General features: G+C 36.3%; 1 protein-coding gene across 3 annotated transcripts in view; it reads right to left on the bottom strand.

The window, feature by feature from the left end:
• The window catches only part of LOC132552086 (chromodomain-helicase-DNA-binding protein 1-like), a 60,364-nt gene that overhangs the window by 26,583 nt on the left and 14,211 nt on the right, over nt 1-19,570 (bottom strand). For all 3 annotated transcript variants that reach the window (XM_060216226.1, XM_060216228.1, XM_060216227.1), the window contains exons 4-22: nt 18,977-19,256; nt 18,201-18,281; nt 17,961-18,013; nt 17,673-17,753; nt 16,652-16,810; nt 12,843-12,985; nt 9,727-9,952; nt 9,504-9,604; nt 8,381-8,568; nt 8,053-8,180; nt 7,603-7,819; nt 7,193-7,282; nt 5,797-5,987; nt 5,349-5,484; nt 4,654-4,706; nt 4,056-4,362; nt 3,403-3,474; nt 2,742-2,891; nt 1,387-1,535 (exon numbers count right to left, since the gene is read on the bottom strand). In XM_060216226.1, the coding sequence (XP_060072209.1) occupies nt 1,387-1,535; nt 2,742-2,891; nt 3,403-3,474; nt 4,056-4,362; nt 4,654-4,706; nt 5,349-5,484; nt 5,797-5,987; nt 7,193-7,282; nt 7,603-7,819; nt 8,053-8,180; nt 8,381-8,568; nt 9,504-9,604; nt 9,727-9,952; nt 12,843-12,985; nt 16,652-16,810; nt 17,673-17,753; nt 17,961-18,013; nt 18,201-18,281; nt 18,977-19,256 (2,805 nt within the window). The remainder of the gene's footprint in view (nt 1-1,386; nt 1,536-2,741; nt 2,892-3,402; nt 3,475-4,055; nt 4,363-4,653; nt 4,707-5,348; nt 5,485-5,796; nt 5,988-7,192; nt 7,283-7,602; nt 7,820-8,052; nt 8,181-8,380; nt 8,569-9,503; nt 9,605-9,726; nt 9,953-12,842; nt 12,986-16,651; nt 16,811-17,672; nt 17,754-17,960; nt 18,014-18,200; nt 18,282-18,976; nt 19,257-19,570) is intronic.

Raw genomic sequence — 19,570 nt, 5'->3', positions numbered from 1 at the left:
CAAGAGACTACAGACATTAAGGATCGACAGAATAAACATGAGACTACATATCAAGTATCGACAGACTAAACAAGAGACGACAGACATTAAGGATCGACAGACTAAACAAGAGACGACAGACATTAAGGATCGACAGACTAAACAAGAGACTACAGACATTAAGGATCGACACACTAAACAAGAGACTACAGACATTAAGGATCGACAGACTAAACAAGAGACGACAGACATTAAGGATCGACAGACTAAACAAGAGACGACAGACATTAAGGATCGACAGACTAAACAAGAGACTACAGACATTAAGTATCGACAGACTAAACAAGAGACGACAGACATTAAGGATCGACAGACTAAACAAGAGACGACAGACATTAAGGATCGACAGACTAAACAAGAGACTACAGATATCAAGTATTGACAGACTAAACAAGAGACGACAGATATCAAGTATTGACAGACTAAAAAACAGTTACATGTGATGCCTCTCCTCTCCAACTTTTTTACTATTATGTATATTTTTAAAGTTAAATGCAAAATACACTAAAATCTATGCCCTTACCTTCCTTTTCATCCTTTACATAACCAGTCCCATCAGAGTCCCTTTTAACGTTTATTTTAATAAGTATTATGTAAACTCCAGATGTGTAATCATATTTATTGCTTTGTAATACATTATATGATATGGGATTTATCCCCATAAAAATCAGTCAAGAAGAGGAAGAGTACAACTCACACAAAACCGTTATTTTACAATTCTTGTTTAAATATGCCTTAAATCTTAAAGTGGTACAACTCACACAAAACCGTTATTTTACAATTCTTGTTTAAATATGCCTTAAATCTTAAAGTGGTACAACTCACACAAAACCGTTATTTTACAATTCTTGTTTAAATATGCCTTAAATCTTAAAGTGGTACAACTCACACAAAACCGTTATTTTACAATTCTTGTTTAAATATGCCTTAAATCTTAAATAGAAGTAGTCATTCCACCAAGTTTTTATCCCTAAACTACAGGAACACAATGTCCATATTACTATGTAACTATCTTCCAGGTCTGATGGGCATACCACCAGTACTTAGTGATAAACTAAAATAAGCAACTTCTGAACATCCCTCATCTTCGAAGTAGCTCAACTAAAATTTAGGAGATCTTTTGTACATGAAGGACGTCATCTAGCTACAGAAGAAGTTGGGGCTTAAGTCTCACACTTTTTAATTAACAGATATAAACCCAAAATTTTTAAGTAACATGTTGATGACTTTGTGATCACTGCTGCTAGAAAAGCAACACCATAGTCACAGTGTTGTAACATTTTATTGCAGACAATCTTGATGGTGAAGTGAGATGATCTCTGCACAGTCTTCTTTGACAATACTTACCTAGAAGGAACATGGCCACGGTCAAGCACTGTCCGGCCAGTTGTGTCCATTCTTTGGATGACCAAGTGGTCGAGCACCATTTTACGTTTCGCTCGCTCTACAATGTCTTCCTCCACGCTGCCTTTTGTGACCAGCCTGTATACACTCACCTAATATATATAAATTAAGCAGACTTCAGTCACTAAAGCCCTAATGTTATCCTAGTGGATTCGGATTCGGCAAGATCAATGAATCTATATCAAATAGTATCCTTTTCCTATATATCAAACTATAGCACAGTTTACCCTTCCCTTGAGGGAAGCGTGGTACTACAGTTTTGACAACAGTTTACCCCTCCCTTGAGGGAAGCATGGTACTACAGTTTTGACAACAGTTTACCCCTCCCTTGAGGGAATCATGGTACCACAGTTTTGACAACAGTTTACCCCTCCCTTGAGGGAAGCATGGTACCACAGTTTTGACAACAGTTTACCCCTCCCTTGAGGGAAGCATGGTACAACAGTTTTGACAACAGTTTACCCCTCCCTTGAGGGAAGCATGGTATCACAGTTTTGTTAACTGTTTACCCCTCCCTTGAGGGAAGCGTGGTACCACAGTTTTGTCAACAGTTTACCCCTCCCTTGAGGGAAGCGTGGTACCACAGTTTTGTCAACAGTTTACCCTTCCCTTGAGGGAAGCTTGGTACCACAGTTTTGTGAAATTCATCATTTTGATAAACCATCATAGAAAGTTTTAATGTTCAGCATTAATAGCACTTAAAATGGGGCAAAGTCAACACTGGCGGGGATGAGTGCAATGTTATATGGTATTTATAAGACAGTTAAGGGTGTTTCATTTGTTGAGTAAGTAGAATATTTGTTAAAAGAGAGAAAGTTTGGTTGTATTTTATGAATTGGTGCAGAAGAAGGGCATTTGAAGAAAGAAGTTGCAGCCATTTTTGATTCAGAGATGTTAAAAAAATAGACAATAAACATCTAGGGCCCAAAGGTGATTTATATGTGGAATTTTGGAAAGATTCTTGTAGTAGTTTCTGAGAAACTGTGATAACAAGAAAAGTTTCAGAAAATAACTCCGGAAAATCCAGAAAAATGTCCGGAATGACTCCATAATAGGAGGTGCACATCTTCAACATATATATAAACATCCTACAAAGTTTCAAGCTTCTACATCAAAAACTCTAGGAGTTGATTCTACAAAACTGGTACCCTTTACCCCGCCTGCCCGACATTCACCATACTACAGCCCAGATTTGCACTATGTGCAACCCGGCCAATAACACTAATTCTACCTAAGATTTAAATTAGTGTGGAGTGAATATTGTTTAAACGAATGAACATGTACAGTTGACAATATACCTGATTTTTTTGGCCTATTCTATGGGCTCTGGCTTGGGCCTGAAGATCATTCTGCGGATTCCAGTCACTGTCAAATATAATTACAGTGTCGGCCGTGGCCAGATTTATGCCCAGGCCACCTGCTCTTGTTGACAACAGAAAACAAAAGTCCTGAAATGAAAAAACACAAATCAATCCAATCTGTTTCATATCAAAAGTTATTGGGACAACACCTATTGAGAACTGATCAATTTATGGTAAAAATTCAAGGAAAACAATAGTGCAATTTAGGTTTACAATCTATTAAATAGGTAACACACAGGATATACTGACTGACCAGAATAATAACCAATACCTAGAGAATAGGTAACACACAGGATATTCTGACTGACCAGAATAATAACAAATACCTAGAGAATAGGTAACACACAGGATATACTGACTGACCAGAATAATAACAAATACCTAGAGAATAGGTAACACACAGGATATACTGACTGACCAGAATAATAACAAATACCTAGAGAATAGGTAACACACAGGATATACTGACTGACCAGAATAATAACAAATACCTAGAGAATAGGTAACACACAGGATATACTGACTGACCAGAATAATAACAAATACCTAGAGAATAGGTAACACACAGGATATACTGACTGACCAGAATAATACATACCGGTGATCCCTGTGCATTGAAATGATCTAAAGCTGCCTTTCGTAAATCCCCTCGTATAGAGCCATCCAGCCTCTGTTGTAAAAGATCACAATACTTTATTATAAGATTTAATTCTAGTTCCAGTGATTGTCATATGATTGTCACCTGATTGTTGTGACATTCTTTCACATGGTAAAATGGTATCATGTTTACAAAAGCCAGGTACAATCTTTTCCTAGCAAAACCAGCATGTCATTATGAATTTTTTAGGATTGATTTTACATGTATGTTGAAGTGAATACTGTATTACAATAATCTATTCTTCCTCCAGTTCAACTTGGTTCTTACAAACAGAAACAAAAGTGAAAGTAGAAATTACCTTGCAGGACTATTTATGATGATTAAATATACATCAATTGGCATCAATCAAAAAAATAAGCTTTCATGTTGATTTTAATTGTTACAAAAATAAATTAACTAGAAAATCACTTTTCATCTTTTTTCTTTTTGAATAGGTTTGACTATTATGGTTATCTAACTTTTCGTTCTTGTGATATAAATAGCGTTCATGTTTTCTTTTAATATACTGGTTATTATAATATTTTTATCTGAAAAAGAGAAAATCACAATAAGCAGATTTCACTGTAACACCCAAGTGCAACTGTGCAACATACCTGGTGATTGAAATGTCTGGCCTTGAGATAATCTGCGATCAGGTCAAGCATGCGTACCATCTGAGAAAATATTAGCACTCGGTGTCCCGTTTCCTTTAGCCGACACAATAGTTTGTCAAGTAACAACAATTTGCCACTGCCCTTCATTAGGGCCTGGAACTTGTCCATACCAACATCATCATCCGGCAGACGGATAAGCTGCGTGTGGTTACAACATTTTTTCAATTCCATTATAATGTTCACAAAACTTCCTATGTTACCCTTAAGACCTTTTGATAGCGCCTTGTAGTTTTTTGTGAGAATCCATCTGAAAAGATTTCAAAATTATTATTTACAATCACCATTTTTTATCTACATCCTAAATTAATTTATAGATTCAACAGGGTATCACAACCACAGAAAATTAATTTTATCATGTGACATGGATTCATAATGCTATCAGCTCCCTACCAAAGTAAAACAGGTTAAGGGGATGTGACACAGAATAAAAATGATTTATCAGGACTTAATATTTGAGATTTCCTCAAAGTTCACTGCACTTATGAACCATAAGCTAAAGACTGATTAATAGCAACTATTCCCTGATTTTTCCACTCACTTGTAATATTGTTTTTGTAGTGAAGTCATCTCCACACGTAGTATTTGTTCAGTCTAAAATAAAAAAGTTTCATCATGAGATCTGTATTACAAGAGTGCTGTGGACACAATATATGTCGCTTCAAAATATAAAAGATCAAGATTGGTCCTTTTAATTATCACTTTTAACATGTCTGTATCATAAATCTTACAAAAATCAATGAACTGTAAAATCGCACCATTGTAATTGTGACATTGAGCAAGTTTTATGAAAATCTAATCAATAGTTCAGGAGGAGTTGCATTCATAAGGCTCCACTATGAGCAAGCTACAGATACAGAGTTGAAAATGGCATAAATCTTAGAAAAATCAACGAACCAAAAATTCACCCCTTCATGCACATCTACCCACTGTAGTAGTGACATTGAGCAAGTTTCATGAAAATCTCATCATTAGTTTAGGCCTCTGGTGGCGTATAATAATGGGACTTGTTGATGATTTCTGTCAATACATATAATATTTATTAATATCACTTTGTTTAAACTTCATTTCTTCATGGAGCCAGTTAAAAGCTGGTCTCAGGAAATGTTTTATTTAACTCTGGCAAAGTTCAAAAGTCATCTAGTTTTGATAAATGCTGAACTTTTTTTCATTTTGTCCTTCCTGTTATCAAACTGATCATCACAAACAAGCAAACAGTAATACAAAAACACCTACTTTTGCTGGCAGTGACTTTTCAACATCTTTTTTCATCCGGCGAAGTAAAAAAGGTTCCAACTCTTTGTGCAAGTTGGTAAATCCTGTTTTGTTCTCTGATGAGTGCATTCTCTCAAAGTCTGACCAATGTCCGAATCTGAAATTCATGGAATTTGAATCAGCTACATCCAAATAACCTAGTGATATGTAATCACTTCTAAATTGTCCAACTTTGTAACCACCAACCTTTGTGGACAATAAGAAAGAAGTGCCATCCAATCTGATTATGTATTTGTTTGTTGTGCGAAAAAGAAGTGTAGGGCATTACAAGTAATTACCTGTCCCCAACCCTGTAGGACAAAATATGTTTCACTACTCTTGAAATATTTTGGCTTGAAACATTTGAATTTGTGATTGTGAAATCAAATGGAATTATTTCCTTTCCTGAACCAGGAAGTGCAAGACCTACTTGTCAGGCATGATGAAGTGAAGTAGGGCCCAGAGCTCCTTCAGAGAGTTCTGCAGTGGAGTCCCTGTGATCAGGAGACGATGGTTGGAGTGGAAATCAAACAAGGATCTGTACAGGAGGGAGTCATCATTCTTGAGGCGATGAGCCTCATCAACCCCAAGGAATGCCCATTGTACACCTCCAAGGAAGGACTGCCAATACAGTATCATATCACAGCTTTGAAAACTTTTACACAATTTTTTTTTTCTCCAAAGGAATCTAAATATTCAACTGTTCTGTTCTTCTGCTTATCTGTGAATGATTGTAAAGCTAAACCAAATGACATATAACACAGCCTGCTTGATTTTGTTTCTTGGCTAGCTTTATTGCCCAGTCCATTGTCAGACTCAATTTGTACTCTCTACAACATACACGAGGCCAGACAACCCACTTATCAAGAGCAATTTGTTTTGTCTTGCCTAATGACACACCACAACAGTACTAACTACTCTGTCTCTCAGCTCCCCCCTCTCACAACACTCTACTGACTGAGTTATCACAGCCCCTCTATAACACTCTACTGACTGAGTTATCACAGCCCCTCTATAACACTCTACTGACTGAGTTATCACAGCCCCTCTATAACACTCTACTGACTGAGTTATCACAGCCCCTCTATAACACTCTACTGACTGAGTTATCACAGCCCCTCTATAACACTCTACTGACCGAGTCATCACAGCCCCTCTATAACACTCTACTGACTGAGTTATCACAGCCCCTCTATAACACTCTACTGACTGAGTTATCACAGCCCCTCTTTAACACTCTACTGACTGAGTTATCACAGCCCCTCTATAACACTCTACTGACCGAGTCATCACAGCCCCTCTATAACACTCTACTGAGTTATCACAGCCCCTCTTTAACACTCTACTGACTGAGTTATCACAGCCCCTCTATAACACTCTACTGACCGAGTCATCACAGCCCCTCTATAACACTCTACTGACTGAGTTATCACAGCCCCTCTATAACACTCTACTGACCGAGTCATCACAGCCCCTCTATAACACTCTACTGACTGAGTTATCACAGCCCCTCTATAACACTCTACTGACTGAGTTATCACAGCCCCTCTATAACACTCTACTGACCGAGTCATCACAGCCCCTCTATAACACTCTACTGACTGAGTTATCACAGCCCCTCTTTAACACTCTACTGACTGAGTCATCACAGGAAAATGTTCAAAATTTCTTTCAAAAACAAAGTTTTCCTGTGTTCTGTTGGACTCATTAAATAATTTTTAAAAATTTAGCTATCATATTTTTGCAGTTCCTTAATTTTAAAGCATGAAGTGCATTATAAACAGACAACATGATAGTACTGAGATCTATCTGTGTAAAAAACCCACCTTATCTTTCAATAAGATTTCATATGTAGTAATAAGTACGTTAAATTTCAATCTTTTGTTTCCAGGATGACACCATTCAAACTCTCTGATCTGAAATGATAAACAAACTATCAATTTACAAACTTATGTCAGATTTGCAACCAAAGAATCTTTCACATCAGACACAAACACAAACCAAGTGATTTATTTGCAAATAAAAAAAATCAATTTTTTTCCCTTCTCTTTTATAACAAATGTATAGTTTTATAGGTTTATTCTCTGCACCATACTTAATGAAAATGGCTATCATGACCTTGATCAAGCCCACTTGTACCACCTATAAAACGGAACACATTCTCTCTTTACATACATAACTTTAACCTATATTATGAAACAAATTCCAGAGAATCAAGTAAAATTAATTTTTTTACCTTGTTGCGACTTATGATGTCTCCCATATATATTACAACATTCATCTCGGGCGCCCAGGTTTCAAACTCGCGCTGCCAGGCAACAACAGTTGAGAGGGGTACCACCAAGAGGTAAGGGCCATGAAGTTGGTAGGTATTGTGGAGAATGGAGATGAATGAGATTGTCTGTATAGTCTTTCCCAGGCCCATCTCATCTGCCAGGATGACACTGTTCTCCCTGCAGCAATTGACTCGAGGTTACATTTACAGAAAAAAACCAACAGAGGACACCAGTGTTGATAAGCAGCTTGCCCATATTTCAGCTTCTTGATATCCCCTTACATCAAGACACAAGTGCCTTCATACTTATAACATAAATTTCATTGACTGCAGCCAACATCAAAGCTGATACAACCCAATATGCAGATAAATTTCAACAGGATCAAATCCCAATAGGTATTTCACACTTACTTGCACCAAGCATGCATGAGCCAGTTAACTCCATTTAACTGGTAGTCTCTCAGCTCTAGTGACTCAACACCTCCTAGGAACTTTGGCTGATTCTTGAGGGGTACAAATTTAGGACGGGACTTAAGAACCTGGTAAGACACAAATACAAGAAATAAATACATTAAAAATACATATCTAGAAATAGCTTTCTCTAAATGCCTTGTTTGAAGGAAGTAATATCTGATATCTACTTACTGTTTCTTTTCTGTCATTGTAAGAGGCACAATAACGATTATATTTTCATATACAGGAAGTGGAAACATAATGAAAACCATGGTTAACAGCTTACCTTTGAAAGCTTTGTGGGAATTTTTTGTGACTTGTTACGAGCTTGGTACTCGTCAACAGCTGACTGGAATTTGCGGGAGACAAGTTCGCCTTCCTCCCATGTACATTCAGAGTAGGGCAGACCGTTCCATTTACACAAGTAGTCAGGGTAACCATTATTTTCATTAGCCATTTTCTGATTGGAATGGGCTGTAAACAAAACAACATCCAGAAACATTTCTAACATCATATTTTAACAGAGACAGGGACACGCAACAAACATTTCTAACATCATATTTTAACAGGGTCACGCAACATACATTTCTAACATCATATTTTAACAGAGACAGGGACACGCAACATACATTTCTAACATCATATTTTAACAGGGTCACGCAACAAACATTTCTAACATCATATTTTAACAGACAGGGACACGCAACATACATTTCTAACATCATATTTTAACAGAGACAGGGACACGCAACTGTCAAACACAGGAAGCCCCTATAACAATGTTAGTGTTAACTGTCTAACACAGGTGGCCCCTATAACAATGTTAGTGTTAACTGTCTAACACAGGTGGCCCCTATAACAATGTTAGTGTTAACTGTCTAACACAGGAGGCCCCTATAACCATGTTAGTGTTAACTGTCTAACACAGGTGGCCCCTATAACAATGTTAGTGTTAACTGTCTAACACAGGTGGCCCCTATAACAATGTTAGTGTTAACTATCTAACACAGGAGGCCCCTATAACCATGTTAGTGTTAACTGTCGAAAACAGAGTTAGCTTTGGCTCTAACTTTTGGTTTGCCAAAATCTTAATTTTCTGACACCTGGGCCCGTATTCATGAAACCGTTCTCATGCTCAAGCATGAATTTTGTACTCAAGCCTTATGTCTTGTTTAAGTTGAATATTAATAAATAAGGCTGATTTTGCTGAAGATTTGAAAACCATTTTGAAAGGACTTCAAGTCAAAGCTATATTCAAGGTTTAAATTTGACATTTGTATTATTTTATATTATTTAGGTGAATTATAAAAACGTTCGCTTGAGCATGAAATCTATGCTTGAGCATGAGAATGGTTTCATGAATACAGGTTATTATTACTGAGTAATTGTTGTGCTGTTGAACTTATTACCTATCACTCGTTCACAGTTACGGTACTGGTGAAACAGCTCCTCCATCATTTCCTGCTGAATGTCGTAGTAATCCTGATCCTCTGGCGAGGCATGCTCTTTCCTGTAACATAGATTAGGTTGCAACTGAAGGAAAACTTTCTAATAAAATTACAAGTGTATTTCTGTGGTTTTATATCATTACTTATAAACTACAGAAATGTATTCTATAAACGATATATTTACCATTCTTTTATCTCGTTAGTTTTCTTGATGTAATTCTCCAGCCTTTTGATTCCATGAACTTTCTGTTCCTTGATGTTCTCGTATGACTCCCACGTGTTATGGATATGAGCCCAGTTCTTCCATTTGATGTGGTACTGCTGGGACGTTTCCTCGGTCTGTGGGTCACAGCCATCGTTAGGATCACCATTGTCCTGCACATTGTAGATAGTCGTCTTACTGCCGACAGCTAGACAAAAATATATACAGTCAAATCCCTCATCTAGACATCTTTATAAACTTATTGGAGGTTTTATCAACAGAGTCTTGTTCATCAGTAAATGTCCATTACATTTTTTAAATATCTTAATATGAACAACGGAACAGTTCCTTTATCTTTGTCTAAATGTGTAGGACACAGCTATTGGAGGTACATGGTGGCATGACATTGCCACATCCATCTTACATGTAATTGGTGAGATTGCCACATCCATCTTACACGTAATTGGTGAGATTGCCACATCCATCTTACATGTAATTGGTGAGATTGCCACATCCATCTTGCATGTAATTGGTGACATTGTCACATCCATCTTGCATGTAATTGGTGACATTGCCACATCCATCTTGCATGTAATTGGTAGATTGCCACATCCATCTTGCATGTAATTGGTGACATTGTCACATCCATCTTGCAAGTAATTGGTGACATTGCCACATCCATCTTACATGTAATTGGTGAGATTAAAACATCCATCTTACATGTAATTGGTGAGATTGCCACATCCATCTTACATGTAATTGGTGAGATTAAAACACATCCATCTTACATGTAATTGGTGAGATTGCCACATCCATCTTACATGTAATTGGTGAGATTAAAACACATCCATCTTACATGTAATTGGTGAGATTGCCACATCCATCTTACATGTAATTGGTGAGATTAAAACATCCATCTTACATGTAATTGGTGAGATTAAAACATCCATCTTACATGTAATTGGTGAGATTAAAACACATCCATCTTACATGTAATTGGTGAGATTGCCACATCCATCTTACATGTAATTGGTGAGATTAAAACACATCCATCTTACATGTAATTGGTGAGATTGCCACATCCATCTTACATGTAATTGGTGAGATTGCCACATCCATCTTACATGTAATTGGTGAGATTAAAACATCCATCTTACATGTAATTGGTGAGATTAAAACACATCCATCTTACATGTAATTGGTGAGATTGCCACATCCATCTTACATGTAATTGGTGAGATTGCCACATCCATCTTACATGTAATTGGTGAGATTGCCACATCCATCTTACATGTAATTGGTGAGATTAAAACATCCATCTTACATGTAATTGGTGAGATTAAAACACATCCATCTTACATGTAATTGGTGAGATTAAAACATCCATCTTACATGTAATTGGTGAGATTAAAACACATCCATCTTACATGTAATTGGTGAGATTGCCACATCCATCTTACATGTAATTGGTGAGATTAAAACATCCATCTTACATGTAATTGGTGAGATTAAAAAACATCCATCTTACATGTAATTGGTGAGATTAAAACACATCCATCTTACATGTAATTGGTGAGATTAAAACACATCCATCTTACATGTAATTGGTGAGATTAAAACACATCCATCTTACATGTAATTGGTGAGATTAAAACATCCATCTTACATGTAATTGGTGAGATTAAAACACATCCATCTTACATGTAATTGGTGAGATTGCCACATCCATCTTACATGTAATTGGTGAGATTAAAACATCCATCTTACATGTAATTGGTGAGATTAAAACATCCATCTTACATGTAATTGGTGAGATTAAAACACATCCATCTTACATGTAATTGGTGAGATTGCCACATCCATCTTACATGTAATTGGTGAGATTAAAACACATCCATCTTACATGTAATTGGTGAGATTAAAACATCCATCTTACATGTAATTGGTGAGATTAAAACATCCATCTTACATGTAATTGGTGAGATTAAAACATCCATCTTACATGTAATTGGTGAGATTAAAACACATCCATCTTACATGTAATTGGTGAGATTGCCACATCCATCTTACATGTAATTGGTGAGATTAAAACACATCCATCTTACATGTAATTGGTGAGATTAAAACACATCCATCTTACATGTAATTGGTGAGATTAAAACATCCATCTTACATGTAATTGGTGAGATTAAAAGATCCATCTTACATGTAATTGGTGAGATTAAAACATCCATCTTACATGTAATTGGTGAGATTAAAACACATCCATCTTACATGTAATTGGTGAGATTGCCACATCCATCTTACATGTAATTGGTGAGATTAAAACACATCCATCTTACATGTAATTGGTGAGATTAAAACACATCCATCTTACATGTAATTGGTGAGATTAAAACATCCATCTTACATGTAATTGGTGAGATTGCCACATCCATCTTACATGTAATTGGTGAGATTAAAACACATCCATCTTACATGTAATTGGTGAGATTAAAACACATCCATCTTACATGTAATTGGTGAGATTAAAACATCCATCTTACATGTAATTGGTGAGATTAAAAGATCCATCTTACATGTAATTGGTGAGATTAAAACATCCATCTTACATGTAATTGGTGAGATTAAAACACATCCATCTTACATGTAATTGGTGAGATTAAAACACATCCATCTTACATGTAATTGGTGAGATTAAAACATCCATCTTACATGTAATTGGTGAGATTAAAACATCCATCTTACATGTAATTGGTGAGATTAAAACACATCCATCTTACATGTAATTGGTGAGATTAAAACACATCCATCTTACATGTAATTGGTGAGATTAAAACACATCCATCTTACATGTAATTGGTGAGATTAAAACACATCCATCTTACATGTAATTGGTGAGATTAAAACACATCCATCTTACATGTAATTGGTGAGATTAAAACACATCCATCTTACATGTAATTGGTGAGATTAAAACACATCCATCTTACATGTAATTGGTGAGATTAAAAGATCCATCCATCAAGTGAACTATCCAACCTTTCAAAATGGGAAGACTTATCACAATATCTATTTCTGTCAATATAGCTGTATACCTGTTTTACGTCCTATCCTATCACCAAGGACTTTCTCAATACACTCTCTGTTGTCCTCAACTTCAGGTTCTGCCCCTTCATCTCCTGCTGCCACTTCTATCAAGTCATCTGAGTCGGTGTGATCATCCGACGCCTCCTTGTAACTGCCAGAATAAAGTGTCAAGATTTATTACAGAGCATACCCCTCCATGCCTTAAATCACAGTCACAGATCTAACCTCTTCAACTTAAATTGTTTCAAACAAAGATAGCTGGAATAAACTTATCTTAGTAAGATACAATTTTATATTAAACCAGAAATCATCATTTCCAAATATTTCTGATATATTCTGTATTTTCAGTAAGTTCCAAACTAATTTGTCTTTTAGGCAAGTCATGACTTGAAATAAGAAACACCTGAGGGATCTTTGCATCAACCACTGTTTGAATTTTTTGGTTTTTTTTTGGTTGGACCTTTCCCTTTGTAAAGGTCCTTTTTTTCCACTGTCTGTTTTAGATCTCAATTACATGACATTTGAATCCTCTTCAGAAAAAGTGATATAATCTCCTGCCAAATTCAAGCCTTTTATTTTTCTGATCAGTCACATAAACCAGCACAACCAGGGACCAAGCTTATAGGGAACAGAGGAGATCTGAGAACAAGAGATCCCAGAGGGATCTTGGCGCCCACCATTTGAGGATCTATTTTCAGTTCTTGAAGATTTGTTTATTTTTATTTTTTTTTTTTTTGTTACAGGTGTTGTGAATGTTCATGAACTGGTCTTCATTGAATGTACTCAATGATGGCACAAGATATTTTAATTAAGCACTTATCAGCAAATATCATTTGAAAAAGATCCCAAAGTATTATTAGATAGCAGTCAGTTACAGGTGGATAATGGGCAATATGTTTGTGCTGTATTACTGTCGACATCCAAGATTTGAGCACTCCACCACTTGATGACAATAGACCACAGACACAACGATTTGAACAAGACCACAGACACAGCTTGAACGACCCACCACCTGATGACAACAGACCACAGACACAGCGATTTGAACACCCAACCACCTGGTGACAACAGACCACAGACATAGCGATTTGAAAACACCAACATCTGATGATGTTGGATTAAAAACATTTCAGCTAGTCTCAATACAAAACCTGAAATTGATATCAAAAATATACAACTACAATTGAACAATACATGTAAAACAGATAAAATTTGGAAATGAAATGAAAAAAACATGATAGTTCCAAACTGCCTCAGTCTATAACATGGGGACACAAACAGTACAAGATAGAAAAGAAATATAAATGATATAATAAAAGTCAAAATCAAAATAACCATTTAAAATGCTAGAGATCAATGCTGAGATAAAATGGGAGTTACAACCAAAACATCAACAGTACAACTTTCCAATACTGCTTTCTTATAATATAACATATTCTGCTGAGGTGTTCAATGGCATCTCTTACTATCTAAAACTCTCATCAGGGATCCTGAGGTATTTCATACAGGGGCTTTTGTAAATGCTCTTCAGGGTTCATGATGTATCTTGTACAGGGGCTTTTTGTAAATGCTCTTCGGGGTTCATGAGGTATCTTGTACAGGGGCTTTTTGTAAATGCTCTTGTGGGATTTTAGTGGACATCTCGTACACAAGCTTTATCTGGATGGTAACATGCACAAACCAATAACTGTAACTTCGTCTAACACAGGGAACCTTTTCAGTGCTTTCTGCACATATTCCAAAGTAGTTTCCAAGAAGTGTACAAAATTGGAAGACTCTACCACTATACAAATGAAACAAGCACAAATATACAATATGTAAATGGCGGGCAAAGACGACAATCCATGCCTTACCTAACATTTTTCTTTGCACTTTTCCTTCGCAGGGCGGGAGCTTTGTTAAGCTTGTTCCCTGATGCCTTGCCCCTGAGTCACATAAGGAGAAATCTATCAGTACCACTTGTACTATGAACAGTAGACAGAGATTTGACACAGCACTTGCCCCACTCATTACAATGCTTTGTGTTGGTAAATATTCTTACACTATCTTCAGAAAAGTGCTTTTCTCTGTAACAGTAAAGTTACCAACCAACAAAAGGTGTTATAAATCATTATCATCATTCATTACAGTCAGATTTCATAACATCCCTTCAAAACTTTGCTTTCAACATTTAAAGAAAAACCACCATTTAAAAAATAAAAATTCTTGAAATTCTTTGTCATTAGCAAAAAATTCCATAATCCAAACAATTTCTGAAGAAGTTCTCTGTTCTACAATAGTAAGCAAGGAGGCTCTTCCTCCTGTGTGTCCTGGGATAACTTTGACCTCAGAAAACAATGAATTTTATCAGTAATCTATTTGCTGTTTGTTAGACAATTTAGATCATGTTGACAATGTTCAAATTAAAAACCAGATGACAGAATAATCAACATGGCTACCCATAGCAATCAAAACATCTCAGAGGGTTCCCACCATTGTTTGATCTTTATTCGCTCTTTGAAAGCTGGATCTTTTTCCTTCTTTTCTCTTCTCTGTTTTTGCTCTAAATGATAAGACATTTGAACATTCCTTTGGCAGAAATTGCGGTGATAATCTTCACTTGTCAAATCCAAAATGGCAGTCTGGAAGCCATTTCGTTTCTTCTGATCAATATCAAAACTGAACGCACAAAAGGAAAGACCAAAGGGAACATACGTATGAAATTTGAGAAAAGTTATTGCAGTAGTTCCAAGAAAATAGCAATAATAAACTTTCAAATTCAAAATCAAAAATGGCCACCAGTCTGCCATTTTATTTTTCTGATCAGTCCAAAAATCAAATGGGCACAACTAGGGACCAAAGGGAATCTACATATGAAATTTATGAAAGATCTATCTGGTACTTATGTAGAAATAGCGATAACAAACATCATTGAAATAATCAAAGATGGCCGCCTTTTTTCAATTTTGTTTTCCTGATCGGTCCCAAAATTGAATTGGCATAACTACGGACAAAGGGAAACCTTCATAGGAAATTTGAGAAAGATCTATCCTGTACTTCTGAAGAAATAGCCATAACAAAAATTGTTTACAAAATGACAGACGGACCACGGACAGATGGACCATGGACCCAGGGCAATTTGAATAGCCCACCAGCTGATAATTGTGGGCTAATTATGACAGGATAAGATTGACCCCATCTCTATAAGAAGTAAAAAACTCATCCTGGCTAGTGAAGAGTCTTTTTGTTTCCATGTGTATGTCAAAAAGTAAAATACTTTAATTTACTTCTTTAGTAATCACCTTCAATATTTCCAGCAATTTATGTTGGTAAATATGAAAGATGTAAGAGATCATGTTTTAACAAATACATTCATAAAAAATGGCTGTGTGGCTTGAAGAACAAGAAACATGTGGATTTTCACTGAAGATATAGATAAGCGTGGGAGGCTTATTTGAAAAATTATATATTTATAAAATAAGGTGATGTAGTTTCCTAGTTTCTGACCACCAAGTGAAACAAGAAAACTGGGTGTGGTTACTGTAAATCATTTTGATTTCGCGAATACTTAATTTCACCAACTTCACTTTTCAGACATATTCATAAAAAATTATCTAGAAATTATTATAAATTGTGAATGATGAGCTATTAGAGACCATGACTCTACAAGGCTCCGACATCAGTAACCAAACCAACATAAATACCAAGTGATTTAGAGTAGATCAAATGCTGCAGAATTGGCGCATTACTGTAAGTTCCTTTGCTGGGTTACTGAGGCTGATGATGATGATGATAATTACACAATTCAAGCATGCCATCCATTGCAAAGAATGCCTACCTAATTTTACTGGTGGTGTTTCTAAAAGATACTCTGCGATCTTCATCACTGTCAGAATCGTACGAGTCAGAGAGACGCCTCTCTCTCCGTTTACCTCCTGCTGCTCGTCTTTTTTGTGTCTTTACTGGTCGACGTGACGATCTTTTTGACTGCGGAGCTCTGTCAGAAAAAAACATGCACTAATTAATTTCTTATACAGAACAAATTGCCAGAATAGTTTGTGATCTCTCATGAAATGATGTTACAGTTTTATTTTTTAAATACAAAAAAAAAAAAAAAGTCATTGGTTAATAATTCCAATGCTGAAGGTTGTAAACTAGTTAAGATGCAGAGTGATCTTTGCTACTACCATTGTTTTATTTTCATTTGTTCTACCAGAAGTTGGATTTTTCCCCTTCTTTTTTGGTTTACAAAATGAACTGCACATATTCAAAACTTTTTTGTAAAGACGAATAAAAAGACATACAATCAATGAAAAAAATTCATGTTTCACTGTAGTGTCCCTTTCAGAAAAAGTGATAATAATCGTTAACTGCCAAATACAAAAGGACCATATGTATGCTATTTTGTGTTTCTCATCAGTCTGAAATTCAGATATCCATGATTAGGGACCAAAGGGAACTACATATGAAATTTGAAAAAGATCCATCATGTACTTCCCAGGAAATAGCGATAACAATCTTTAATTGTCCAAATCAAAGATGGCCTCATGTCTGCCATTCTTGTTTACAAAATTAAGTGAAGACAGTACTTTTCAAGAAATAGCTAATTGCTTACAAAAAGACAAACAACTGTCTATAATGCAAGACAATTTGAAAAGCCCAGTAACAGAAACGGGGGTAAAAAAAGTGTACATTGAAAGATTTATTGGCCTCATGCTTACAATACAAACTTCTTAAAAAATATTTATCCTCGAATCTGTCAGTAAATTTTACAATATTCTCTGAAATTTGTCTCATCCTATTTTGGTAATGTAACAATTTTGAAGCTATCACCAATTTTATTTAAGTATCCATTTTACCGTTTTTGTCGTGAAATAGCAGCTTTATAACCATCACTGGATCCACTGTCACTGTCACTGCTGCCGTCCCATTCTCCAGACCTGAAACCCACCAAACAAAACTTCACCTTTATAAGCGTAAGACCGGAGTTGATTTTTATACTCTAAGATTCTGTTACACTAAAACATTAATTTCCTTTTCCTTTACAAAATTTCAAAAGGAAACAATCTTAAAATACAAATAACTTGAACTAAATGACATTAAAACAGTATGCATTCTTTTCAAGATTTGAACACTTCAATACTCACTCTTTCCTTCTTGATCGTTTCCTGCCTGCAGAATCTCCATCATCACTTTCATTCTACAAAAACAGAGAGGCAAAGCTTACCAAATCATCAATCAGTTACTTTAATTCTTCTGCAGTTTCCATTTTTTATCTTTTCATATATACATTTTTAAAGATCTTCATTTTGAACATTAGACACTTTATCTTCGATAGATCTTCGAGAACGACCAAGTGGATATGACTGGATGGTAGGATAACTTACTATTGAGGTGTATCTGATGGGCTCCTTCTTGGCTCGACCTGACCGTCGCAGTCCATACAGGTCAGGATTCTGTTCTACAATCTGAAATCCAAATTCAGAATACTTTATACCGCATATCTAACTTTCTACGTAATACCTTGATGTCCTAGCTTCACCCCTATTAAGTTCATAACACTGGCTTAGAATCTGAATAAGCAAAGATCTTGTAGTTAAGTGCAATATTTATTGAAGTTCTTATCCTGCAATTCAAGAAAATTGGTGATTTTTTCCCCCAAAACAATTCTAAAGCTATTCTTTACTGATTTTTCAACAAAATACAAAATACATTGAAGTTCAATCATCCCAGAAGAGCTTAAACACAATTTTCATGTATTAACTATCAAACCACCACAGTCCATTTCTACTTCTGCCTGTCAACTTACCTCCTTGTGTTTCCCTATATTTGCTTTGTGAGGACGGCCTTTCTTGCCAGTAGACTTACCTCCTTGAGTTCCCCTATATTTACTTTGCAAGGATGACCTTTCTTGCCTGTCGACTTATCTCCTCGAGTTCCCCTATATTTGCTTTGCAAGGACCGCCTTTCTTGCCAGTAGACTTACCTCCTTGAGTTCCCCTATATTTGCTTTGTGAGGACGGCCTTTCTTGCCAGTAGACTTACCTCCTTGAGTTCCCCTATATTTGCTTTGCGAGGACGGACTTTCTTGCCAGTAGACTTACCTCCTTGAGTTCCCCTATATTTGCTTTACGAGGACGGCCTTTCTTGCCTGTCGACTTACCTCCTTGAGTTCCCCAATATTTGCTTTGCGAGGACGACCTTTCTTGCCCGTAGAGGATGGCACATCCTGCGAGTCAGAAGTGGTAATTTCTAACTTGAGTCTCTTAGTGTCATTATCCTCGTCGCTGTTTGACTCACTCTCTGACTTTGCATCGCTGCCCTGACTAGAGTCTGAGGAGCTATCTGAAGCACTGGACTTGGCAGACTTCTGGTCATCTTCTCCCCCTGACCCTGATCCCGAGCCAGATCCAGATTCAGAATCTGAATCTGAACTTGAACCACTGAAATGAGAAACAGTTTTTCGATAATTGTTCAAATGAAAATATGATACCCAGTGCTACATACCTACTTAACTATGTAGGTTTACAATTGTTACAATGTTTAAGGCCATCGCACATCCCCCACAATTCTGAAACAGTTTCATCAAATTTGGTGTGTTTGGGCTTTATCCAGCTGGTAGTTTGGTCACAACAAGCAAGTTTTTTGGTGGAGTGCATATGGACACTGATCAGAATGTGACTAAAGCCACTTTTGACAATTAATTGTACTGCTTTTCAAACAAATCTATCGGTATATACAGTGAAACCTCACCTAA

This window comes from Ylistrum balloti, unplaced genomic scaffold (assembly GCF_031769215.1).
Source record: "Ylistrum balloti isolate Yb309-2 unplaced genomic scaffold, AGI_CSIRO_Ybal_v1 Utg370236, whole genome shotgun sequence".
Lineage (NCBI taxonomy): Eukaryota > Metazoa > Mollusca > Bivalvia > Pectinida > Pectinidae > Ylistrum > Ylistrum balloti.
Note: the sequence above shows the minus strand (reverse complement) of the source record. Positions and strands in the feature narration are given on the sequence as shown.